This window comes from Lepus europaeus, chromosome 3, assembly GCF_033115175.1.
Source record: "Lepus europaeus isolate LE1 chromosome 3, mLepTim1.pri, whole genome shotgun sequence".
Lineage (NCBI taxonomy): Eukaryota > Metazoa > Chordata > Mammalia > Lagomorpha > Leporidae > Lepus > Lepus europaeus.
The window spans coordinates 118,114,473-118,141,328 of record NC_084829.1 but is presented as its reverse complement, the minus strand read 5'-3'; the positions used below and the strand labels follow the sequence as shown (position 1 = coordinate 118,141,328).

Sequence of the window (26,856 nt, the reverse complement as noted above, 5' to 3'; positions counted from 1 at the left end):
AAACTTGGAAATAACCAAGATGTCCTTCAGTAGGTAAATGAATAAGCCGTGCCAAATCCAGACAATGAAATATTATTCAGTACTAAGAAATGAACCATCAAGCCATGAAAAGACTTGAAGGAAACTTAAATGCGCATTTCTGTGTGAAAGAAGCCATTCTGAAAAGGCCACATGCTGTGTGATACTGACTGCACTTATGTGGTAATCTGTACAGGGTCACACTATGGAGACAGTAATCAAATCGAGATTGAAGAGAGGCAGGGATGAACAGGCACAGCAGAGGGTTTTTGGAGCAGTTAAAATATGTGCTCTGTGTATGTATAGTGGTGGATCTGTGTCATTGTACATTTGTCAAAACCTGTAAAATACACCACTCTGAGAGTGAACTTTGGTGCAGGCAGGGACTTCAGGTGATAATGATGCATCAATATAGGTTTATCTGTTTGGTGTATGATGTTGATGGTGGAAAGGTTGTAGATTTGTGGGTAATACATGGGAACTCTGTACTTTCTTCCCTGCATTGCTGTAAACCTAAAACTACTCTTTAAAAAAATCTGTTTTAGGACACACGCACACACATACAGACTTACATGCTTATACCCTGCAAGTTTACCCTTGAATAACTAAAGAACAGAGCTTGACTGCTAAGGTTGTTCTGCTTGACAGTTTAGAAAATGAAATACCTCTAACTTTTGCTCATTTTTATATAATTCAAGCTAATTCTTCTTCATTGATCATTAAAGATGTTTTCATAATTAGTGACTTTACTAGTTATAAGTCATTAATCCTAATAACTTCATAGGTTTGCACAGCTAAAAAAAATCTAAAAAACAGTTTAGTTGTTTTGAACATGACAAATCCATAAACGAAATCCTTACAAGATACTTCAATTTAAACAAATTATTGTGTCTCTACTAGAAAAAGAGAAATGAAGTGAAAATTTGAAGCTGTAGTAATATGAAGGGAGCATCATGATATTCTATCAAAGGATACTATTTCCTCTTGATCGCAAAAAAATAAAAACCTATAGTAGTTAATATGTCCCAGGTCTTGGCTTGGATACCAGGTAGGCGAGATCAGCTAACATCACAGTCCTGCAAAGAACCACTTGCTGGTTACACATTGATCCTAGAGGTCTTGGCTGGACTAATGTAATTAATGCAATTTTAGTGTTAATTAAAAGCCAGCCAGATAAACAGACCAAAAGCTTTTAGGTCGAACCTTTGAACTCAAGTGTCAACTTCTGCATAAAGAGCCTGTTGTCATTTACTGAGAGAGCAAGAGCAAGATCGAGAGCAAGAGAAAGAGAGATAGTTGTGATAAGGAAATAACTGCCAATGGTAAACCGTCCATGTAAAGAAAATGTCCTTGGCCGGCGCCATGGCTCACTTGGCTAATCCTCCACCTGGGCACCGGCACCCTAGGCTGTCCAGGTTTCTCCTCTTCCAGTCCAGCTCTCTGCTGTGGCCTGGGAAGGCACTGGAGGATGGCCCAGGTCTTTGGGCCTTGCACCCGCATGGGAGACCAGGAGGAAGCACCTGGGTCCTGGTTTCCGATCGGCCACAGCGCGCCGGCTGTGGCGGCCATTTGGGGGGTGAACCAAGGGAAAAGGAAGACCTTTCTCTCTTTCTCTCTCTCTCTCACTGTCTAACTCTGCCTGTCAAAAAGCAAAAGTGGAGCAATACAGCTTCACTCCAAAGAAATACTCTAGAAACCCACACATAAACACGCCTTTTCTATCCTTTAACTTGAGATGCTAAGCTTATATCTCTTAGAATATTGTAGAGAAATGTAGTTATATATTAGTCAACTAACAATTTTCTCTTTTTGTTTCACTATGTGTTGTTTTTGTTTCTTGCTCCCTGCCCTCTTCCTTTTGGTAGCAGCACAGAAGAATTGTAAAATAATTTCAGAATTTGGTCACAGAGAAAGAGAGCCATTAAATGTTCATGATCTTTTTTTTTTTTTTTTTTTTTTTTTTTTTTCGGCTAGAACTAGAAACCCTGGCTTTTTCATAGGAGAATGAGAAACTTCTTAGAAGCAGGACGATCCGCCCTTTACAAGTAGTGATTACTAGAATTCACATTTTTTTAAGCTGGCTTTATCAGGCATTCTGACTCTTGTTCCAAAGAAATTACTGTTACTAACCACTCTTTCATTTCACTGGGAAATAAATGCCCGGCGATGCATTAGGTCTCAAGCAATAGCATTAAATAATTACTCTTTCTTTATATGTCTCCTTCTGTCTTCCAACATGTTTATGAAAATTGGCAGATGGAGAATTTAGGACATCTAAACCTAAAGAGAATTTACACACACATGTATATATACTCAGTACTTAAGAGGCAGCTTTGAGTACTAGGTCACAAATGAATTGCACACACACCATTGAGGAACAAGAAGAGGTAGAGTTGTGGAGAATCAGGAGAGAAAAACTGGTCAACATGAGCTGCACTGGTAGTGGGCTGATCCTTGGAGAATGGTGTCAGTGCAGCCAACAGCTGTAGGAAGGGAAGGGACATGTGGTTTTCCATTACGCTAGACCATCCAGGTCAGCATAGAGCAGAGCAGTTGCGTGTGCCCAAGGTGCATACTGGGCCAGGTGGAGAACATTTGGGTGTAGATCTGCAGGAGAACTAAGGTGGAGGAGAAGGAAGCTTGTGAGAGCTGAAGACTGCAAAGTAGGCAAGAAGAGGCATTGCTGTGGTTTCCCTTGTCAGCTCACAAGCCCAGCCTGGCACATATTTTAAAAAAATCTTTAACTTACTCATTTCCACTTGATTTTAACAGTGAAGAGACACAGAAGGAGCTTCTCTATACTGGCTCAGTCCCCAAATACCTACAACAGCCAAGGCTGGGCCAGGATAAAGCCAAGAATCCAGGTCTCCCGCAGGTGTGGCAGGAAAACATGCACTTGAGCCATCATCTGCAGGCTCCCAGGGGTGCATTGGCAGAAAGTTGGATCAAGGTAGAGCAGGAACTTGAATCCAGGCCTCTGTTATGCGATGCAGGTGTTCCAGACAGTATCCTACTGTGTTCAAGGCCATTGCCAGTGTTCATGTTATTTTGGTGCAGTGTCTGACCATAGTTCATCAGACTCCAGAGAGAGCTGCACGCTGTGCGTAGAGCAGCAGGAAAACTCAGAGGTTTCAGCTATTTGTCTTGAGGTTTGAAAGCAGCAAAAAAGTTAAGGTTGGGGCCGGTGCTGTGGTGTAGCGGGTAAAGCTGCCACCTGCAGTGCCAGCATCCCATATGGGCGCCTGTTCGAGTCTTGGCTGCTCCACTTCCGATCCAGCTCTCTGCTGTGGCCTGGGAAAGCAATGGAAGATTGCCCAAGTCCTTGACCCCTTCACTCGCAAGGGAGACCTGGAGGAAGCTCCTGGCTCCTGGCTTTGGAGCGGCACAGCTCTGGCTATTGTGGCCAATTGGGGAATGAACCAGCAGGTGGAAGTCCTCTCTCTGCCTCTCCTCTCTCTGTGTAACTCTGGCTTTCAAGTAAAATAAATAAATCTTTAAAAAAAAAAAAAAGTTAGGGCTGCTTTCAGTGGTCTGCTGGAGAGAATCAGAAATGGGAGTTCTCAGCCTTGTTTTGCCTCTCTGCTAAACTGGGTATCAGCTTTCTCCTCTATAAAATGGGAACAGTGACATCCCAGAGGGGTGTTGTGAAAATTTGTACAAAGTTCCCCTCACAAGCACAGTAGGAGTCTAACAAATCAATTCACTTCTTCCTTTTCAGCCTTCAGCTTTACAACCCACACTGATGCCAGCCTCCTACAGTTTCATTTGTAGGACATGGAATTAGAATTCTTAATGTTTTCTAAAATGTGACACTGCTACTAATCCAGTGAACAGAAAATGGAGGATTTCATGCAGAAGCTTTATGTATCTCAGGTATTAAGGACTTTTGCTAGTTTCTGACAAAAAGACAGCACCTCCAGCAGGGCCTGAGCTGACCAGGACGCTGGCACTGAAGGGCAGCCTCCACCGAAGTGGGCCCCTTGCTGCTTGCTGAGCAGTGGGAACAGACCCATAGCAGAGTGGCTAGTCCTAGACACGTGCCTGCAAACTGGAGCCTGCAGTGCTAACTGCTGGGCTGAGGCTAACTCTGGCTCACAGACGCTTTTTCCTTTAGCCAGCATTATATTTTTTCTTAAGATTTTATTTACTTTATTTGAGAGGTAGAGTTACAGACAGTGAGAGGAGAGACAGAATGTCTTCCTTCTGTTGGTTCACTCCCCAAATGGCTGCAATGGCTGGAGATGTGCCAATCTGAAGCCAGGAGCCAGGCACTTCTTCCACGTCTCCCATGTGGGTGCAGGGGCCCAAGGACTTGGGCCATCTTCTACTGATTTCCCAGGCCATAGCAGAGAGCTGGATTGGAAGTGGAACAGCTGGGACTAGAACCGGCACCCACATTGGATGCCAGTGCTGCAGGCAGAGGATTAACCTACTGTGCAAAGGTGCCAGCCCCAGTATTATATTTTTTCTAAATGGCTTTAATTAGGGCCTTCAGTCTTTTGGTCACATTCCCCAACATTCCAGTTGTCCTAGATCTGGCCATTCTAATTCAGTCTGGTCCTTCAGTTTTCTATCCCTCTTCCTCAGAGCCCAAGGCAGAGCAGGGGCGCCAGCCAGAGAGCCGGCAGTGGAGACAGAACCAAGGATTGACTGTGTCCTCTCTCTATATGCGAAGGTTGCTAGATGAAATATAGCACTCTCAGTTAAATTGAATTTCAGATAAACAACAAATACTTTTTTTAGTGTAAGTATGCCCCATGCAATCAATCATTCTATTTCTTCAATCTGGCAACCCTACTGTATTCCTATTTATAATTCTTGTCCTGGCATCAGTAGGTATTCAATAAGCAGAATTGTCATTGTAACACTGGAAAAGAGATCTTGGAACTAGAACACCTTAGCAGGCTTAGGGAAAGGGAGAAGGACTCATATTTTAGCATTTGAAAGGAGTAAGTTGAGCAAAATGTAGGAATGTGTGTTTTAATTTGATAGGGGGAATATCAGAAACTGTCGTGGCTGGGGAGGTTATTTTTCCTCCACGTGAGCAGTGACAGCTAGAAGGTGACTGGAGATAGGGCCTTGCTCTGTGAAGAGGACTGTTAGGGTGAGGAACACTCCCCAGACTGATACCCCTCAAGTGAGGGAGTGCTCAACATCTGGCAGTGGTAATTGGGACAGACTCCAGGCTTGCAGTCTCTGTGAATGTGGAGTCACATCAGGCTCTGTGTTCTGTCACCTCCTGGTGACATTGTCCTCTTTTCCTTCCAATCCAGTAATCCACCTCTCCATGAGTTGCCTTGCACACCCCGAGTTTCCTTAGAACCCCACTTTCTTTCAGGCTGTTCTTCTTTGTCTCTGTGACTCCTGAAGCTAGGTGGACTCCGAGGAAGGCGGGGTGTGTGGGTACAGGTCAGCCACACTCACCGAATGTCCTCCACCAGTCTGCTGCCTTATCACTTTTGATCTCCTGACCATGTTGTTAGAGAGATAATGTTAATATTTCTTTTTTAAAAAATAGGCATTACTTTTAGAGCAGTTTTAAGTTCACAGGAAAATTGAGCAGCAAATATACAGAGTTCTCACATACCCCCATACTCCTGTAGGCATAACTTCTCCCATTATCAACATCCCACCCCACAGTATGTGCACTTGTTACAATTGGTAATTTGTTTTTGTTTTTTTTTTTTTTTTTTTGACAGGCAGAGTGGATAGTGAGAGAGAGAGAGAGTCAGAGAGAAAGGTCTTCCTTTTTGCCGTTGGTTCACCCTCCAATGGCTGCTGCAGCTGGCGCATCGTGCTGATCCGAAGCCAGGAGCCAGGTGCTTATCCTGGTCTCCCATGCGGGTGCAGGGCCCAAGGACTTGGGCCATCCTCCACTGCCTTCCCGGGCCATAGCAGAGAGCTGGCCTGGAAGAGGGGCAACTGGGATAGAATCCAGCACCCCAACCGGGACTAGAACCCAGTGTGCCGGCGCCGCAAGGTGGAGGATTAGCCTGTTAAGCCAGGGCGCCGGCCACAATTGGTAATTCTTTTTATTTTATTTTATATTTGTTATTTATTTGAAAGAGTGAGAGAGAGAGTGTCCCATCCATCTTCCACCCACTGGGTTACTCCCCAAATAGCTGCAAAGGCAGAACTCAGCCACACCAAAGCCAGGAGCATTGGAACACCATCTGGGTCTCCACTGTAGGTGGCAGGAGCCCACATACATGAGCCAACTTTTACTGTTTTCCCAGGCGCATTAGCAGGGAGCTAGATCAGAAGTGGAGCTAGGTGGACTCAACCAGAACTCATACGGGATGCAGCTTCTCGCTCTGTGCCAGGACACCAACCCCATTCAGTTACTCTTTTTTAAGGATGAGAAAACCAACGAGTTTGAGTGATCAAGCCTTTAGGCAGCACAGCTTCTGTTCACCCACTGCAGCCTGCCCTACCCTGTCCTCAGCTAGCTCCCGCATTGTCTGCACTCCTCTGCTCATCTGTGGCTCCATCTCCATGGGAAAAGACAGGCGCTTCATAACATTAGATGTGCGGAGCAAAGGTGGCTATGTTGCTATCTCTTCTTCAGCTTTCTAGGAGTTCTTTTCCAATAGATGACTGAGGGCTTAGAGAAGCTGTGAATTAATTCTTGCAAATTATTTTATATGATGTTCCTCCTATTTCCAGTTCCACCAAAGACTGAAACAAAGTGGATACTGTGACTCTAAAAATATTTTGTGTTGATATTTTATTTAAAAGCTCTAGAAATTCCTTTTACCTGGCAGTCAAGTGCTTTAAGGCAAAGTTTGGTGGACACTACTATCAGGCTTCTAAAATCCATGTTTTCCAAACCATCAACGTAGGTATGAAGAGCCATGGCACATTCCTGTTAGCTCTATGGACCAGTTTGTTAGGTTGATCTTCCACCGTGGACCTCTCCTGAACCAGGCCCCCACCCCCGTATCCTCCAGAATTGGGGGGGGGGGTGCTGAGTATCACTGCACTGCAGAGCCTCTTCCCTGTAGTTCCAAAGAGCAAACTTTTATCAGTTAGCCAGATAGCCTCTGTCCGTTGGCCTTGGCATTGCTTATTTCCCCACTGCAGGCTGAGACTATTAACAGAAAACTGACACCAAACAATGTTTAATCATGTAATTGTTTTTGAAATTGCCCAACCTAGCTTCTTTTTGGCCATTTAGAGCCTGCCTGCTTTATTCTGTCTGCAAAATCTTACCCAACACCTAGTGGTCATTGATGAGATAAAATCTTGTCATTTGAAGACCCTAAGCTGCTGTTGCTGACCCAGAGACTCCACCGGGCTGCTGATGGACATCACGTAGTCCTAGGCCTGAGACCCAAGCCCTCCCTCTAATGCCCTCTCTGGGAGTGCCCTCTCCTCCTTCCCTTCTGGGTTGACCCTCTCAAACTGCCCTAAGTCTCTGCTCTTGTGCCATGAGAGGTTTCTGTCTCATGCAACCCCATGCAAATAGCACCCAGTAAAGCATGTAGTGTGTGACTGCCTCATGTGGTCAGATGTTCTTCTACATCAGCCACCAATCCCTCGAACATGCCCCTGACACAAGTCTGTGGGGCACAGTGACGATTTCCTGAAAACTACCCTGAACCTCTCTTGAACCAGGCACATGCGCTCATATCTTCTGGCATAGTGGGGACAGTAGTTTTGCTGCACTGGAGAGCTTCTTCAGAACTCAGAGTCTAAACCCTTCCTGCTCTTCAGCCTCTCTCCCTCCACCTTTTCTATGGCAAATAGTTGTGTGTATTTTTAAAATGCAGATATCTATAAGGATTTTCCTAGTTTTGTATAACTCTGTCCCTCATCCCTCCTGCTGTGTGTGTGTGTGTGTGTTTCTATAAAACTAGGAAAACTTATTATGAAGCTCCTTCATAAATCAAAACATACTTATGACTTTTAGAAAAAAATACGCTTCAGGCCTTAAGCGTATTGAATGCTAACTGTGTGCCGGGCAATGTGTTAAGTAATTTGTGTGCATTATCTTATTTAATCATCACCACAGCCAATGAGACTGGTGCTTTTATCTATTCACATTTTATGCCTGCAGAAAGTGGGCTCAGGGAGATGAATTGCTTCACTTAGAGTCACATCTGTGTTGGCAGAGCTTGCCTGTGAACCCTGTTTGTCAGAAGCCTACACCTGTGACCTGCTCTTATGCATCACTCCTAGTGGATGAGAAGTCTTTCTGCAAGGACTCTCGGGGAGCAGGCAAACAGGCAGCAGGCAGAGAGCCACTCCTCACAGAGGAGATGAAGATAATCCATCCACATTCAGGCATCAACAGCTCTGTTTGTAGTTCTAGAGCTGTTCTACAGGCTTAACATAATCCACTGGTGCACCTTGCAAATGACGGAGCACCTAATTCCAGCCTCTCTCAGCCGTTTACTCTTCCTCCTTGCCTTCTGTTTCCCTCATGGTTTCAATTGCCTCATAACTCCTTTTAATGCTTTTTTTCTTTGTGTATTTTTACTTCTCTGCTTCTACAGCACTTTCCGGCCTCCAATTCTCGGTGGATGTCTCCTAGGCAGAATAATGTTTGGGTTGGCCCAACTTCATCCATGAATGAGGGCCACACCCCAGCGTGCCTCACCTAGGATGTTCATGGCCAGCCCTAGGCTATCTGCTTTTGGGCCAGGCACCAGACTCTGGATCATTCATCAAGGGCCAAGGTCACATTATGAATTCTGGAAATATTGTATAAGACACCCCAGAAGGGAGCTGTAAATGGGAATTGAACTTGAATAGGCTTCTTTGAAGGGGGTACTAAAAGCCCAAAGCCTTTGTAAGACCTGTTAAAAATGGTGAAATTTTCTAAAAGATTTTTGATGTGTTTGTTATGAAAAATTTTAGATCCTATGATTAAAGCTTCAGCTAATGAAATGTTTGCTAAGGGTAGTTTATAGCGACAAAAATGCATACCCTGGGAAATTCAAGCATACTTCACCCCCCACCCCCACCCTGCTGTCCTTGATTGGGTCAGAACATAAAGTTTAAGACAAATTGTTAGGTACAATAAAGAGTTGTGTGCAAACTTTAATTAATTCTTATTATTTTCCTATATTTAAAAACTTTTATTGACTGTGTAAGAAGAGGGAGTGTTAAACTTCCATACCTTATCTGTTTGATTATAGGCAAGATAGAGTCTGTTTACTTCCTTTCTAGGCTTTTAGCACCTTATTATTCATAGGGTAGCAGACATTCAATAAGTGACATTGCCTGATTACTCAGCCTGATACCCATTGAGAAGAAAGTACAAATTGAGGAATCTTTTCTGTAAGCATATACTCAAAGAAGTAATGCTTTTCCTGGGATATCTTATGCCTTAATTCCATCTTCTCTAGGTCGAAATAAAGGATTACCGTTTTGAGCCAGTCTCAAAACAGTAGTTTTTTTGTTAGTGTTAGTGTTCCCTTTCACAATTGCAAAGATAAATATGCAGAAAAATATCTTTGGTTTGCTTTCAGATTTTATTTTTTCATGAAGGTTTTAGTACTGCATTTGAAGTTCTGATCAGCCTCTAGTCTAAGCCTATTTTAATCCTTCTACATGGGATGTCAGACTGTAAAACCCTAATTAAGCTGATGAAAGACTACAAAACAAAATTAAGGGGCCTGTGAAAAGTGGGGTAGGGGATCAGTCCTATCTATTGATTTCTTTGTTAACAATTGAAATTTAAAAGTGACCTTCTTGTCTTGTCAGCTCACAAGAACAGAGTCTGGAGAGATTAAACGCCTTCATCCACTTGGTTCTTGAACTGACTCATAGCTAGTATCATTTTGATGTTTTCAAATATTTGTATAAGTCATAGGTCCAAGTTAACAAGTTATTTTATATGCATTGTGATTTTATGGTTATTCTGTATGCATGCATGTACACTTAGGCACATACCTAGTGTCTAGTAGTTAGCTTTAATGTAGTAAACCATTTCCAGAGGTGACCAACTGCTGGAATTAGGTAGCAACATGACTGTTCCTCTTGGCTTTACAGATTACCTGAAAAAACATTCTTGATGCTCCATTCAGGACATTTTGATCACATTGCTGTCTTATTTTAACTTTAACTCATAGAAATCCCACAGGATGAGGAACCCATTTTGAGAAACGTGTCACAGCAGTTTTTGAAATGTAGGCAATTAGTGTCAGATTTTCCTTTGGGAAAGCAGCCCATTCCTCTCCGAGAGAGCTTTATGATATCTTCAAATCATGGTAGTCTATGCCTATGTTATTTAATGGGAAAAAAATTTGGATATAATCTCAAGGAGTTTTTTCTGAATTTCATATATCTATTCTTTCAGAGGCTTATTACTTTTCTATTTTTTGTCATGGAAACTTAGTTTCAATATAGGTTTAAAATTTAATGAACTTGTAACTATCAGCCATCTATCAAACAGTATGCAAGATGCAAAAACACAGGCCACCTTTTTTGGTGCTTCCATATACCCTGTGAGTAATTATCCCCATTTTTTCAGATGTGGAAATAGAGCCTCACGAAAACTATGATTGTGCATGAGTATGTATCAGTGGCATTCTGGATTATAAATCAGGTTATCTGGCCCTCAAATGTATTATACATTTCAATAAAATTAACTCATAAGAAGAAAATTCTGGTAACACTATTTTATGCACATTCTTTGATTATTGGGAGATAAACAACAGTACATTAAAGGAAGATTCTGTTGCTGATTCCTTAAAGGAAGATGATGCAGTTTGTTGGTTAATGCCATGTACTTTGAAGTCAAGTCAACATGGGAGTAAATGAATCCTGGCTCCTGGGTTGTAGTCAAATGTCATGACCTTGCTATTAAATTGCTGTTGCTTTTAACTTTTAAGCTGCAATATCTTTATTGGGTAACAAATGGTAACAAAACATATTCATAGGATTGTAGCAAGAATGTGTAAAACCCTAAAGCCAGAACAGGTAGCCGAGTACCCAGCAAACAGTACAGGTTTTTGGTAGCTATTAGTAGTAACAGTAGCAGTGCAAAAGGAAGTAGCTAAAGAAAGATACTCATTATTGTGCTCAGAAACATAAAAACTCCATTATTAATAAAATTGTATGGATCTCAGTAGGGACTTTTAGTAAGAAACAGCCTGTGAATAAGGAGTTGGTTTAGAACATATTCAGATTAGGTCCATATTTTGGTTTCTGTTACTGAAAGGAGTATGAATAAAGTCTAGACAGATGAGGATCTTCCAACTCTTTTTTTAAAAAGCATATGCAAGGGATCAGCACTGCAGCAGAGTAGGCTAAACCTCTGCCTACAGTGACGGCATCCCATATGGGCGCTGGTTCGCGTCCCGGCTGGTCCTCTTCTGATCCAGCTCTCTGCTAATGGCCTTCAAAGGCAGTGAAAGATGGCCCAAATACTTGGGCCCCCATACCTGGGTGGGAGACCCAGAAGAAGTTCCTAGCTCCTAGCTCCTGGCTCCTGGCTCCTGGCTCCTGGCTCCTGGCTTTGGATTGGCTCCACTCGTTGTGGCCATTTGAAGAGTGAACCAGCAGATGGAAGACCTTTCTCTCTGTCTCTACCTCTCTCTGTCTGTAGCTCTACCTCTCAAATAAATAAATAAAATCTTTTTTCTTTTTTTTTTTTTAAAGACTCTCCTCTCGAGATTGGGGTAATTTGAGTATTTTTTAAAAAACAAATATATGCAAAGGTAATTATACATATTCTTTGAGTCATTGAATATAATTTTTATGACCAATTTGTGGCAAAGATATTTGGTTTGTAAAAACTCTGCTATTATGGGGATGGTCAATTGGGAGTATTCAGAATCAGCCTAACCTTCATTTATATACATAGACAAATACAAACACACACACAAACAAGCACAAGTTAAAATTAATCATATTAAACTGAAACTTTTCAAAATATAGACCTAATCATAGTCTCATTTTTATTTCCTGTAGATATTTAAAAACTTTTCTGCAAGTATGGTTCAGGAAACATCAAAATAGTTGAAGTTATAAGCTTTGAGATCAGCCTGTATACTATGAGGTCAGCAAAACAGGAAAATCCTTTCAAGACCTTTCTCTCTGTCTCTCTCTCTCTCTCACTGTCCACTCTGCCTGTCAAAAAATTTTTAAAAAATATATGAATTTTAGGAGCCAGTGTTATGGTGCAATAGGTTAAGCCATAGCTGGCCTCCCATATCATCATGCTTGTTTGAGTCCCAGTTGCCCCACTTCAGATCCAGCTTCCTGTTAATGCACTTGAGAAGGTAGCAAAGAGAGTTCCTGGCTCCTTGCTTTGGCCTGAGCCTGAACTGGCTGCTGAGCCATCTGGGAAGTGATTCAGTGAATGGAAGACCTCTCTCTCTCTCTCTCTCTCTCTCTCTCTCTCTCTTTCTCTCTGCCTTTTTAAAAATTTTTATTTAAGTTATACAAGTTTCATATATTTCATATATACAGATTTAGGATCATAGTGATACTTCTCACCCTACCTTCCTTCCTTCCCACACTCCAACCTGTCTTCCTCTTCCCTCTCCCATCCCCACTTTTTTTTTTTTTTTTTTGACAGGTAGAGTGGATAGTGAGAGAGAGACAGGGAAAAAGGTCTTCCTTTTTGCCATTGGTTCACCCTCCAATGGCTGCTGCAGCTGGCACATCTCGCTGATCCGAAGCCAGGAGCCAGGTGCTTATCCTGGTCTCCCATGCGGGTGCAGGGCCCAAGGACTTGGGCCATCCTCCACTGCCTTCCAGGGCCATAGCAGAGAGCTAGCCTGGAAGAGGGGCACCTGGGATAGAATCCGGCGCCCCGACTGGGACTAGAACCCAGTGTGCCGGCGCCGCAAAGCAGAGGATTAGCCTGTTAAGCCACGGCGCCAGCCCCCACTCTTAATTTTTATAAAAATCTACTTTCAGTTTACTTAATGATGTAAATTTAACCCTACACTAAGTAAAATAATTCAACAATTAGTATGAGGAAAAAAAAACTCTTCCTCAACAGAAGAGACAAGGACTGAAAACAATTATCAAATCTCAAAATGTTTGTTTCACTCCAATACATCACATTTTAAGTACTCTCTCAGTTACCTTGCATCAGGGAAAACATATGATATCTGTCTTTTTGGGACTGACTTATTTCACTAAGCATATTGATTTCTAGTTACATCCATTTTGTTGCAAACAACAGGATTTCATTTTTTATAGCTGCGTAGTACTCCACAGTGTCTATATAACATCATTTCTTTACCCAGTCAACAGTTGATGAACATCTGGGTTGATTCCATATCTTAGCTATTGTGAATTGTGCTGCAATGAATATGGGGATACAGATAACTCTTTCACATGCTGATTTCTTTTGGTTTGGTAAATTCCAAAGGGTGGGATGGCTGGGTCATATGGTATGTCTATATTCAGATTTCCAAAGTGTCTACATACTGTCACCCTCAGTGGCTGCACCAGTTTACGTTCTCACCAACAGTGGGTTAGGATACCTTTTTCCCACATCCTTGCCAGCATTTGTTGTTTGTTGAATTCTATATGAGAGCCATTTCAACTGGGGGGTGAATTCATTGTCCTTTTGATTTGTGTTTCCCTGATGCCTAGTGATCCTGAGCATTTTTTCAAAACTTCACAACTGATAAAGGGTTAATATCCAGAATCTCTGCCTTTCAAATAAATAAATATTTTTAAAATATTTGGGGGCCAGCATTGTGGCATAATGGGTAAAGCCACTGCCTGCAATGCTAGCATCCCATGTGGGTAGCAATTTGAGTTTGGCCTACTCCATTTTTGATCCAGCTCCCTGCTAATATACCTGGAAAAGCAGTGGAAGATGGCCCAAGTACTTGGGTCCCTGCACCCATGTGGGAGACCTGGATGATCCTCTGGATTCCTGGTTTTGGCCTGGCCCAACCCTAGCCATTGCAGCCATTTGCAGAGTGAACTAGTGGATGGAAGTTCCCTCTCTCTGTGTCTCTCCCTCTCTCTCTCTGTAACTCTGCTTTTCAAAGAAATAAAAATAAATCTTCAAAAATGAATTTTAGGGGCTGGCTCCGTGGCATAGTAGGTTAATGCTCCATCTGCACTGCCAGCGTTTCATATGGGCACTGGTTCTAATCCCTGCTGCTCCTCTTCTGATCCAGCTGTCTGCTATGGCCTAGGAAAATAGTAGAGGATGGCTCAAGCACTTGGGTCCCTGTACCCGTGTCAGAGACCTGGAAGAAGCTCCTGGCTTCTGGCTTCAGATCGGCTCAGTTCTGGCCATTGCGGCCATTTGGGGAGTGAACCAGCAGGTGGAAGACCTTTCTCACTGTCTGTAACCCTATCTCTCAAATAAATAAATGAAATCTTTAAAAATACATTTTAAATATGAATTTTAAATTTGCAGATTTAATCCATTATGAGAATGAAATAGATAAATATAGGAATAACTCATCCATTTAGGATAAGCTAAATTTCTTCTTTGAGTACTGACTTTTTAAAGTAATATTTCTCTTACATAGTATCAAATGGGCTCAAAAATGAAAAATACTCATTTGTGAACATAAATGGGTAATGTATTTATGTGTATTTTTGTGTTTGCATGTACCTGTTTAGTATATTTATACATTATTACCATTTTAACTAATCATCATCCTTTTACTAAGCAGTGGACTTAGTGTGTTAACCTTTGAAACTTCATTATATGATTTATTTTGTAGCAAAAACAATTCAAATTTTAATACTATTTTCATTTCTTTTCTCAGATGATGGAACATGCTTGGAATAGTTATAAACGTTATGCCTGGGGATTAAATGAACTGAAACCTATAACTAAAGAAGGCCATTCAAGCAGTTTGTTTGGTGAGTAGAATGTGCTTTGGTTTCTTAGTAACAGTATCACCTGAATTTATAGGTAGTGGTGGAGGCAGGGAGTTTGTGTAATGAGGTGACCCTCTAAGACATCTCATTAAGGAACTTGAATACATGATGGGTTGTCTGTGAGGTCTGCACAGCATGAACTCAGATGGCACAGTGGGCTGCACGTAGGAGGGACCTGTGTAACTTGAAAAAGTGCTGCTGACAGGCCGGTGCCATGGCTCAATAGGCTAATCCTTGGCCTGCGGCGCTGCCACACCAGGTTCTAGACCCGGTCGGGACACCAGAATCTGTCCCGGTTGCTCCTCTTCCAGTCCAGTTCTCTGCTGTGGCCCGGGAAGGCAGTGGAGGATGGCCCAAGTGCTTGGGCCCTGCACCCGCATGGGAGACCAGGAGAAGCACCTGGCTCCTGGCTTTGGATCAGCGTGGTGCGCCATGCGCAGCGCGCTGGCTGCAGTGGCCATTGGAGGGTGAACCGACCTTTTTCTCTGTGTCTCTCTCTCACTGTCCACTCTGCCTGTCAAAAAAAAGAAAAAGAAGAAGAAAAAGAAAAAGTGCTGCTGACAGAGGCATACTTACAAGGAGTCTCACTTTGTGGATGTTGGGTACAGCATCAGGATGTTTTAGCTCCTGAAGTCCTTCCAGGAGAAGCAGTCGTCAGCTGCATCAGTTGTGGGTAGGTATAGGCAGGCTGGCCAAGACGACCAGTTGAGATGATCTTCACTGGGTATCAGCTTTGGCTGTGAGTTTCTCTTCTTTGAAGAGAAAGTGAGGATGATTTCAGCCAGTATTTTTGAACTTCTGTTTATCCACTTTTGCATGCCCTATTGCATTTGGCTCTCACAGTTGCCTCTATGGTTGGTACTGTGAATATTAATGTTCTATTCTGGAAGTGAAAAAGCTAGTAACAGGGTTTGATGAAATCTTTGGGACAGAGATCTACCCAGTCTTTTTCTTATGGCACTTTCATTTCTTTCTAGCTCCAAAAATTTTGTCTGTAAGGAATGAGATGAAGGGAATGAAGCCTTATCCTGAGATTACTGAATTCACCAGCAGAACCTGACTTTCCGTACTTTGAATATATGAAATAATATACATCATATAACACATAGCATTTTTGACTGACCATTCAGCACTTACTGTGTACCTGATGCCATTCATACATCATCTCATTTGGCCTCATTATAATATCTATTTTATAGTGAGGAAAATGAAACTCAGAGATAAGCCTTCCAAGAGATAATCACTAGCTGGTTGAGCTGGGTCTTGAATCCTGATGTGTATTTCTAATCCTACCACTATGATTTTCTGTTTATTTTAGACCTTCCATATGTTTGGCTGTATTTCTGGCACTACTGTTAATGAAGATAGTACAAGTCTGCAGAGTTCGTAGCCTAGCCCAGAGTACTTATGAGGGGACTTCAGTTTGCAGAAAATGGAGTTAAAAGATGTTATTTTGGTGAACGAAAATGAGATTCATGTGTAATATTTTTTTTTCATGATGCACATCTTCACAGACTTTCTGAAGTATGCTCATTTGTATAAATAGTGACTTAAAGCTCTAAGGTAGTTCAGAGGATACTTACGCAAAGTTCTGAGGAGACAGTTGGATCTTGGGTGGGGTGAGTTGCAGGGGTAGCACTGGGAAGTATGCAGAAAGGAGGCTGGCTGGTCAGTCACAGTGACCTAATTTAGAGATGAGAAGGATCCCAAGTTTGGAGTCCTGGGACTAGAAGAGACTTCAGATGCTGCTAGTGTTTTCAGGACACAGTAACCCATTATTGTTTGTGATGAGAGGCAAAAATTGAATGGAGAAACTCTGAAATTTCATGTTGAACCAGAGATCTCTATGTTATTATTATTTATTATTACAATTTTTAATAAAAATTATATCCATTTTTGCTTTTATCTATATGAAAAATGCAAATGACAGAATTTCAGTCTTTTATGGCTGAATAAATAGTTCATTGTGTGTATATACTACATTTACATGAAAATAACTTGTGTGTTAATTTTCTGTAATCTTTTTCAATGAGATTATTTGCTTGTCCTTTCATATGTTGGTGGCTTTAAATTTACTATAGAATATTAAATACATCCTAGTCCCTTTTGCCTCACTTTTTATATAGTTTTCATTAACTTTTTCAGTAATTAACTTTTTTCATAATCTAGATAAGAACTCACTCTTTAAAGAAAAAAGGAGCTTCAGGTATTGGTATAAGGAAATGCAATATTAATAATTGAAATGCTATTTATCTCACTCCATCTTCAAATTAAAATAAGATACATAAAGATTTCTTACAGTAATACCAGTGTTCTAGGAGTTATTACAAAGAATATAAAGTTCTCACTTTTACAAATAAGAAAAATTATTCTAAAAATGCTTTCCATTTTTAATTGACACCTGGTAGCTGTACATAGTTATGGGGTACAATGCAATATTTCAGTACATGCAAACAATGTGTAATAATCACATCAAGGTAATTAGCATGGCCATCATCTCAAACGTTTATCAATACTTTGTGCTGGGAACATTCAAAATCCTCTCTACAGCTGATTTGAAATGTATAAATAATTATTGCCAACCATAGCTATCCTACTGTTCTGTAGAGCATTAAAGTTATTCCTCCAATCCAACTGCAGCCCTGTACCCATTAATCATTCTCTGTCCTTCCTTCCTACCCCTACACCCTTCCCAGGCTTGATAGCTGCTATTTACTCTCTACTTTTGTAAGATCAACATTTTAGCTTGCACATACAAATGAGAATGTGCAGTGTTTGTCTACACCTGACATATTTCACTTAACAGAGTGTCTTCTGGTTCCATCCATGTTGCTGCAAATGACAGAATTTCATTCTTTTTTTTATGGCTGAATAGATGGTTCATTGTGTATATATACTACATTTACTTATCCATTCATCTGTGTGATGGACACCTAGGTTGATTCTGTAAAGGAAAACTTTTAAATGACTTCTTTAACCTACTTCTCAGCCAACTTTCTTATCTGCATGTCTTCCTGTATATTTTCTCAGTAAGTCAAGTAGAAAAAAGAAAAATTTAAGTTCTTTACCATATGGCTTCTTAGGAAATGGTTCTCAATTTGCCATGGTTTATTCTGATCTTTGACCTTAAAAACAGTGTTGCAGCCTTGATTTTTGTTGTTATTGTTGTTGTTGTTATTGTTTTTTGCCTTTTCTTGGAGAAAGTATTAGTCACTAAGAATCTGAGTTTTCTCAATTATTAGCCAGTAGGTAACCCTTTAAGACTGCTTCTTTCTCATGGTTGTTTCTTACTAGTTAAGTTGAACCTTATATCTACTTCCCATCAGGAGCAAAACTGGTTATTTTGTAAATTAAAACAATTTTAATGAACATAAAAAATTGTCTCAAGCATTCATGTTCTCCACATTCCACTCCAAATAGGATACTAAAACTGTAATTTCAGAATTTCAGAGGTAAAAAATATTTCACCTGGAATTGTACCTCAGAAAGATATTTTGTGTTTAACAGGTTATACTCAGTGTAAAGTTAAAATATAAGAAATAAAAACATTTTTTAAAGCACTTAATAACAGAGCAGTGATACAACAATGAAAATATGAAGCTATTATAACATTTTTAAATGCCCATGGTAAAATGTCCCCACCAGTGTCTCTTTAAATCCATAGTTCTAACTCAAAAAGTTACATTTTTAAAGAAAATGGAGTTATAGTAAAATATGTCATGAAATGAAAAACAATACTCTGGTTGTTTTCTCCTAATCACTTTTAGAATTACTGTTTACATCTTTTAAAATCAGCTATTTTAACATTCCATTACTTGTAATGTCTACTGATCATTTCTCACTTTGATATTTAAAGTATTGTCACTAAAATAATTTCTACTCATATGCAGTTGGTCTTGAACTATGAGAAACAATGTTTATAGAAAGTATAGTACCCAGTCTTTCAACAGCTATTCATTGGGCATCACCGTCAGTTGTGTAGGGCATTATAAAGAATGTGGAGATGAACTAGATATTATCTCTTTTCTGTAAGGAAGTTTACACACTGAAAAAAAATACACACGCAAGTAATTGTAACTGAGACTGAAACTGATGAGTGTCAGAGCAATGTGGAGTCTCCATGTTAGGAGTTCAACGGAAATGAGTGAGAGTCCTGACTTGCCAGGGGTCCAGTCTCAGGTAGGGTTTCATAGAGGGGTGAAATTTCATTTTAGAGTAATCATTTCTTAGAGGAATCATGAAACAATTTTAGAACTAGAAATTGTATTCTAACAGTTTTGCACAGGTGCGCTTTGATGTAATTACACTAACATTAGTGTGCATTGCTTTTTTTGTTTTAGGCCTATTCTTTTGATAGAGAATGCAGTTACAAATGGAATTTTAAGATCTTCATTTTCTACAGTTCATCAGCCTGCGATAACTTTTGGTTCAGTTGTAGTTTTTATATTTTCTTTCGCTAAAAGAATTTTGACTGTATTCAGTATAACCAGTTATTAATAATTCCAGTATTACCCTCTTTCTTTCCTGGGTACGGTCAATTGGTGTGTAGGAAGATACTTCAAAAAATTTGTGGAGCACCAGTGTGATGGTGCAGTGGGTTAAGCTGCAGCTTACAACACTGGCATCCCATATGGTTTGTGCTGGTTTGTGTCCTGGCTGCTCCGTTTCCGACCCAGTGTGCTCTTTTGATCTAACTCTTTCTCTCTCAATCTCCCATTTTTCCTCTTTCCCTCTCTTGTTATCATTCTGCCTTTCAAATGAATAATTTTTTTTAATTTGTGGCGAAATAGAATTAAAAGATAAGTTTGATTTGGTGCAAAAAATTTTGAAATCCATACATCTGAGGAATCTTAAAAATTTCAAAAATTTTTTGCACCAAAGTGAACTTGTCTTTTAATTCTATTTTCCACAATCTTTGTGCAGTACCCTTGTATATATTTGTCAAAGATATTTTACTGAGTAAATGTTCTTTTGATATCTTCAGGTACCATCAAAGGAGCAACCATAGTAGATGCCCTGGATACACTTTTTATTATGGGAATGGAAAGTGAATTTCAAGAAGCCAAATCATGGATTGCAGAGAATTTAGATTTTAATGTGGTAAGTTTAAGTTGCTAATTCATTTCTTCAATCTTAGTTAACAGGGATAAATAAGCAGTGGGACACATTATTGTATTATAATATACTGTAGCAGAAACAAATCTGACTCAGAACTAAAGATAGTGCATATTTCTAGTATTGCTTGTTACTTTTGATTGGAGGGAACTATACCCTATCAAATCTAATTCAGTAGCCATTATTTTACTTTATAATGATGTTGACCAAAAAAAAAAAAAAAAAAACTTATTCAGAGAAAAGAAAGTGTGTTGGAGGGAAGGCATTGTGGCATTGTGGTACACTGCTTGCAATGCTCGCACCTCATATGGAAGTGCTAGATCAAGTCCCCACTACTCTGCTTCCGATACAGCTCCCTGCTATTACCAGGGAAGCAGCAGATCATGGCTCAAGTACATGGGCTCCTGCCACACAACTGGGAGACCCAGGTGGAGTTCCTGGCTCCTGGCTTCTTCCTGGCCTAGTCCTTGACTACTGCAACCATTTTGGAGTCAAATGGTGGTTGGCAGCATTCACTCATGTTCTCTCTCTCTCTCTCTCTCTCTCTCATTCTGCCTTTCAAATAATAAATAGATAAAAAAAAATAGTATGTCAGTCCTGGCAATTTTTTAGCTATTCATTTATGGTTGCCTTATTTGTATTATTTTTTATCTGAGATTACTTTGTAGAAATCCTCATAAGCTTCTGGTCCATCTGGTAAATATTTTATAATATATGTAAATTCCATAACAAAACATAAATAATGTGCTGTATGTGAAAATGGACAAGGAAAGAGGTTTCCCTGTTGATCCCTAAGCTTCAGGGCACTCTTGTTCTCTCGTAAACCAAGTAAAGACAACAGGGTCAGTACAAATAAGTTTAAGGCATCCTAAACTTGGAGTAGGAGTGGGGATGAATTAGAGTGTTGAAAGAAGTTTTATTTAAAAGGACTAAGCACCCATTCTCCCAAAAGCAATTTATAGATTCATTGCAATACCAATCAAAATACCAAAGACATCCTTCTCAGATCTGGAAAAAATTATGCTGAAATTCATATGGAGGCACAGAAGACCTCGAATAGCTAAAGAAATCTTGTACAACAAAAACAAAGCTGGAGGTATCACAATACCAGATTTCAGGACATACTACAGGGCAGTAGTTATCTAAACAGCATAGTACTGGTACAGAAACAGATGGATAGACCAATGGAACAGAATAGAAACACCAGAAATCAATCCGAACATCTACAGCCAACTTATATGTGATCAAGGATCCAAAACCAATCCCTGGAGTAAGGACACTCTATTCAATAAATGGTGCTGGGAAAATTGGATTTCCACGTGCAGAAGCATGAAGCAAGACCCCTACCTTTCACCTTACACAAAAATCCACTCAACATGGATTAAAGACTTAAATCTATAACCCGACACCATCAAACTATTAGAGAACATTGGAGAAACCCTGCAAGATATAGGCACAGGCAAAGCCTTTTTGGAAAAGACCCCAGAGGCACAGGCAGTCAAAGCCAAAACTAGCAACTGGGATTACATCAAATTGAGAAGTTTCTGTACCTCAAAAGAAACAGTCAGGAAAGTGAAGAGGCAATGGACAGAATGGGAAAAAATATTTGCAAACTATGCAACAGATAAAGGATTAATAACCAGAATCTACAAAGAAATCAAGAAACTTCACAACAACAAAACAAACAACTCACTTAAGAGATGGGCCAAGGACCTCAATAGACATTTTTCCAAAGAGGAAATCCAAATGGCCAACAGACACATGAAAAAATGTTCAGGATCACTAGCCATCAGGGAAATGCAAATCAAAACCACAATGAGGTTTCACCTCACCCAGGTTAGAAGGGCTCACATACAGAAATCTATCAACAACAAAGGGACACTAACCCACTGTTGGTGGGACTGCAAACTGGTTAAGCCACTATGGAAGACAGTTTGGAGATTCCTCAGAAACCTGAATGTAACCCTACCATACAACCCAGCCATCCCACTCCTTGGAATTTACCCAAAGGAAATTAAATTGGCAAACAAAATAGCCGTCTGCACCTTAATGTTTATTGCAGCGCAATTCACAATAGCTAAGACCTGGAATCAACCCAAATGCCCATCAACAGTAGACTGGATAAAGAAATTATGGGAAATGTACTCTATAGAATACTATACAGCAGTAAAAAAACAATGAAATCCGGTCATTTGCAACAAAATGGAGGAATCTGGAAAACATCATGCTGAGTGAAATAAGCCAGTCCCAAAGGGACAAATATCATATGTTCTCCCTGATCGGTGACAACTAACCAAACACCAAAAAGGAAGTCTGTTGAAGTGAAATGGACACTATGAGAAACAATGACTTGATTAGCCCTTTTCCTGACTGTCGAGGAACAACTTACTATTTTATTCCCTTTACTATTTTTTTGTCGAACTCTTTAATTAACACACAATTATTCTTAGGCATTTAAATTTAACTGAAAAGTGATCCCTGTTAAATATAAGAGTGGGGATAAGAGAAGGAGGAGATGTACAGTTTGGCATATGCTCGATCGAACTTGCCCCAAACGGTAGAGTTAGAAATGTGCCAGGGGATTCCAATTCAATCCCATATAGGTGGCATGTACCAATGCCATCTCACTAGTCAAAGTGATCAGTTTCAGTTCATAATTGATCATAATGGTAGGATTAAGAGTCAAAGGGATCATCCTGTGCCGTGGCTCAATAGGCTAATCCTCTGCCTGCGGCGCCAGCACCCCGGGTTCTAGTCCCGGTCGGGGTGCCAGATTCTGTTCCAGTTGCTCCTCTTCCAGTCCAGCTCTCTGCTGTGGCCCAGGAAGGCAGTGGAGGATGACCCAAGTGCTTGGGCCCTGCACCTGCATGGGAGACCAGGAGAAGCACCTGGCTCCTGGCTTCGGATCAGTGCGGTGCACTGGCCACAGTGCAGCGGCCACAGCAGCCATTGGGGGGTGAACCAATGGAAAAGGAAGACCTTTCTCTCTCTCTCACTGTCCACTCTGCCTGTCCAAAAAAAAAAAAGAGTCAAAGGGATCACATAAACAAGACTAGTGTCTGCTAATACTAACTGATAGAATTAAAAAGGGAGAGAACAATCCATCATGGGAAGCGGGATACACAGCAGACTCACAGAATGGCAGATGTTTTAAACAGCACTCTGGCCTCAGAGTCAGCCCTTAAGGCATTCGGATCTGGCTAAAAAGCCCATGAGAGTATTATAGGCATGGAAAGCCAAGACACTCTGGCAAAAAAAAAAAAAAAAAAAACCTAAATGGACGATCTCTGTGAGTGAAATCCCAGCGGAAAGAATGGGCCATCAAAGAAGGAGGTACCTTTCTCTGAAGGGAGGAGAGAACTTCAATTTTGACTATGGTCTTGTCTAAATAAGATCGGAGTTTGTGAACTCAAGAGGCTCCCATAGCCTTGGCAACTCATGACAGAGCCTGGGGTGATTACTGATGCCATAAACAAGAGTGTTAATTGTTAAATCAACAACAGGAGTCACTGTGCACTTACTCCCCATGTAGGATCTCTGTCCTTAATGTGTTGTACCAGGTGAATTAACAGTATAACTAGTACTCAAAGAGTACTTTACACTTTATGTTCTGTGTGGGTGCAAACTGTTGAAATCTTTACTTAATATATTCTAAATTGATATTCTGTATATAAAGATAATTGAAAATTCATCTTGATGTGAATGGGATGGGAGAGGGAGCGGGAGATGGGAGGGTTGCAGATGGGAGGGAGGTTATGGGGTGTAAAAGCCACTGTAATCCAAAAGTTGTACTTTGGAAATTTATATTTATTAAATAAAAGTTTAAAAAAAAATAAACTAATCCTCCGCCTTGCGGCGCTGGCACACCAGGTTCTAGTCCCGGTTGGGGCACCAATCCTGTCCCGATTGCCCCTCTTCCAGGCCAGCTCTCTGCTGTGGCCAGGGAGTGCAGTGGAGAATGGCCCAAGTCCTTGGGCCCTGCACCCCATGGGAGACCAGGAGAAGCACCTGGCTCCTGCCATCGGATCAGCGCGGTGCGCCAGCGCGCTGGCCGTGGCGGCCATTGGAGGGTGAACCAACGGCAAAAGGAAGACCTTTCTCTTTGTCTCTCTCTCACTGTCCACTCTGCCTGTCAAAATAAATAAATAAATAAACGGGGTAAGCACAGAGGCCTCTCAATATAACAAGCAAGTTATAGACTATAGCAGAATTTGGTTGGCTGGCTTTATACCATATGTGATGTTTTCATTGCACATAAGGAATCTTTGATAAAGCAGAAGGGATTAAGATAGCGGGTCTCAGACTATATAAAAAAGAAGAACAAGTCACTTAGCTTCTTTACTTTGTAAGATATAGGAATTGAATCATTATCAAGTAACTGTTCAGATGCTGAATAGTAATGTTTTCTTATTTAAGATTTTTGTTTCTAGTAAGATTATATTCAATTATACATTTTAGGACTATTAATGAGAATCCTAGCCTTCAATATATACCATAAATATTTACTTAAAAAATTAAGGGCTGGCATTTGTTACAGTAGTTAAGATCCCACTTACGCTGCCCACGCTGCGCATCAAAGTGACTGGGTTCCAGTCCCAGCTCAGTTTCTGAGTCCAACTTCCTGTTATTGCATTCTCAGGCAGCTGGTGATGGCTGTCACCAACATGGGAAACATGGATTAAGTTCTGATTTCCTGGCTTTGGCCTGGCTCATGCTGTTGTGAACATTTGGGTAGTGAATCAGGCTATGGAAATGTGCTTCCTCTCTCTTTCTCTGACTTTAAAATTAAAAAATAAATGATGTTAAAAGAAAGAAAATATTCCAAGCATAGGTCTCAAATTTCTGTTTATTACACATTTCTTAATATGGAAGTTCTTGAAACATATTTTTTGCCAGCCTTTCTTTGGGTATTACCATGTTTTTTCTTTTTTAAAAACATAAGTTATTGGGGTTGCTGTTTTGCATATGGGTTAAGCCTCCGCTGGTTTGTGTCCTGGGTGCACACACTTCTGATCCAGCTCCCTGCTAATGGCCTGAGAAAGCAGTGGAAGATGGCCCAAGAGCTTGGGTTCCTGCATCTACTCGGGGGACTCAGATGGAGTTGCAGACTCCTGGCTTTGTCCTGGCCCAGCCTCTACTGTTGCAGCCATTTGGGAAGGAACCAGCAGATGGAAGATCTCTATATCTTTCTGTCACGTCCTCTCTGTAATCTGACTTTCAGATAAATAAATAAATCTTTTTAAAAATAGCCATAAATTATTAATAATATCCAAATGTTGCCCATATTAAAAATAGTAACACATATATTTAGGAAAAATATATTGATTTACTCTAATCATTGCAGTATAAAATTCTTCAGCTTACTGTTTTCAGTTTATATTCATGCATCATACAAGAAATTTGTGTCTTACGTTCACCCACTTAAATGGCTGTTTACTGTTACTCAGTTATCCAAATAAAAAAAATTTTCCGCTTTATCTGAAGGAAGGAAAAGTTGACAAATTTAGGAAAAAGAGAAAGTCATTTTTGTGATTAGTATGTAGTATCATTATAGTTTGAATATGTTATTCCTTGTATTTAGTACTTTTTTCGGATAAAGATTTTAATAGTATGAAGGTATTTTTAAAAATTAAATGAATGCACCCAAACTTGTTGCAAGGGAAAAATAAACAGAGACGCTGTTGTTGAGCATGAGTTTATCCTGTGATAAACCCCTAGATATGAACAGGCCTTCCAGTCAAGAATAAATTTGTTTATATATGAAATACTCGATTTATATCACTTAAAAGTAAAAGTAAATGCTTTTTATTGGTTGATACTGTCATTAACTAAAACTTATTTTCCGGCACCGGCACACCGGGTTCTAGTCCCGGTCGGGGCACCGATCCTGTCCCGGTTGCCCCTCTTCCAGGCCAGCTCTCTGCTGTGGCCAGGGAGTGCAGTGGAGGATAGCCCAAGTGCTTGGGCCCTGCACCCCATGGGAGACCAGGAGAAGCACCTGGCTCCTGCCATCGGAACAGCGCGGTGCGCCGGCCGCAGCGCGCCTACCGCGGCAGCCATTGGAGGGTGAACCAACGGCAAAAAGGAAGACCTTTCTCTCTGTCTCTCTCTCTCTCACTATCCACTCTGCCTGTCAAAAAAAAAAAAAAAAACTTATTTTCATTTCACAAGGCACAGCAAGTTGATTCATTTTGCATACTGGGTATCACAGAGTTCAAATGGCTTCATTAACTGGCTTAAAATAAGATAATATGTTTTGGGAGTGGGAGCTCAGGTTTCATAGGTGTAGCTTCATTTTCAGTTAAGTTCTCTGCAGAGGCACATGGATATTGGCAGAAGACCCTGAGAGGAGAGTCCAGTGAATATGTTTTCTGATTTTAATTCAAAGTAATCCTAGGACAAAGAATCTAGAACTGACTCTTGGTTATTCAGTATTCACTCATGCATCTGTTACTTATTCATCAGGTGCCTTCTAAGCGTTAAGTCCTTACCCTTATGGAGCTTCTAGTCTAGCAGTAAAAGTGTCCTGAGTATCCTAGCTAGAGCTGGGTCATCTAAGGAAGAAAATAAAAAGGGGAAATTTCTATTTAATGGGTACCACGTACCTGTCAGATATTATGGTAGGTGATTTTTTTTTTCATAGTTTATTTCATTCAGTCCTTGTGACAACCATACAGGGTAAGTGGTATTTTTACAGGTGAAGGAGGAATGAATTAACCTACCCAAAATTATGTAGCATATAAGAGCTGTGATTTGAACAAAGTCTGCCTAACTCATTGAGCCTGTTTCGTGTTGAATAGAAAATGCAAAAAGCTGAGAAATGTTGAAGTAACCAGAAAATTTGAGTCCTTTAAAGTTGAGCACATAATCTTAATATCACAATATTTAGAATGTGCCATTCAA

General features: G+C 40.6%; 1 protein-coding gene across 2 annotated transcripts in view; it reads left to right on the top strand.

Annotated features, from left to right (window-relative positions):
• The window catches only part of MAN1A1 (mannosidase alpha class 1A member 1), a 203,980-nt gene that overhangs the window by 34,292 nt on the left and 142,832 nt on the right, over positions 1-26,856 (top strand). For both annotated transcript variants that reach the window (XM_062186690.1, XM_062186691.1), the window contains exons 3-4: positions 14,724-14,820; positions 19,823-19,938. In XM_062186690.1, coding sequence (XP_062042674.1) covers positions 14,724-14,820; positions 19,823-19,938 — 213 coding nt within the window. The remainder of the gene's footprint in view (positions 1-14,723; positions 14,821-19,822; positions 19,939-26,856) is intronic.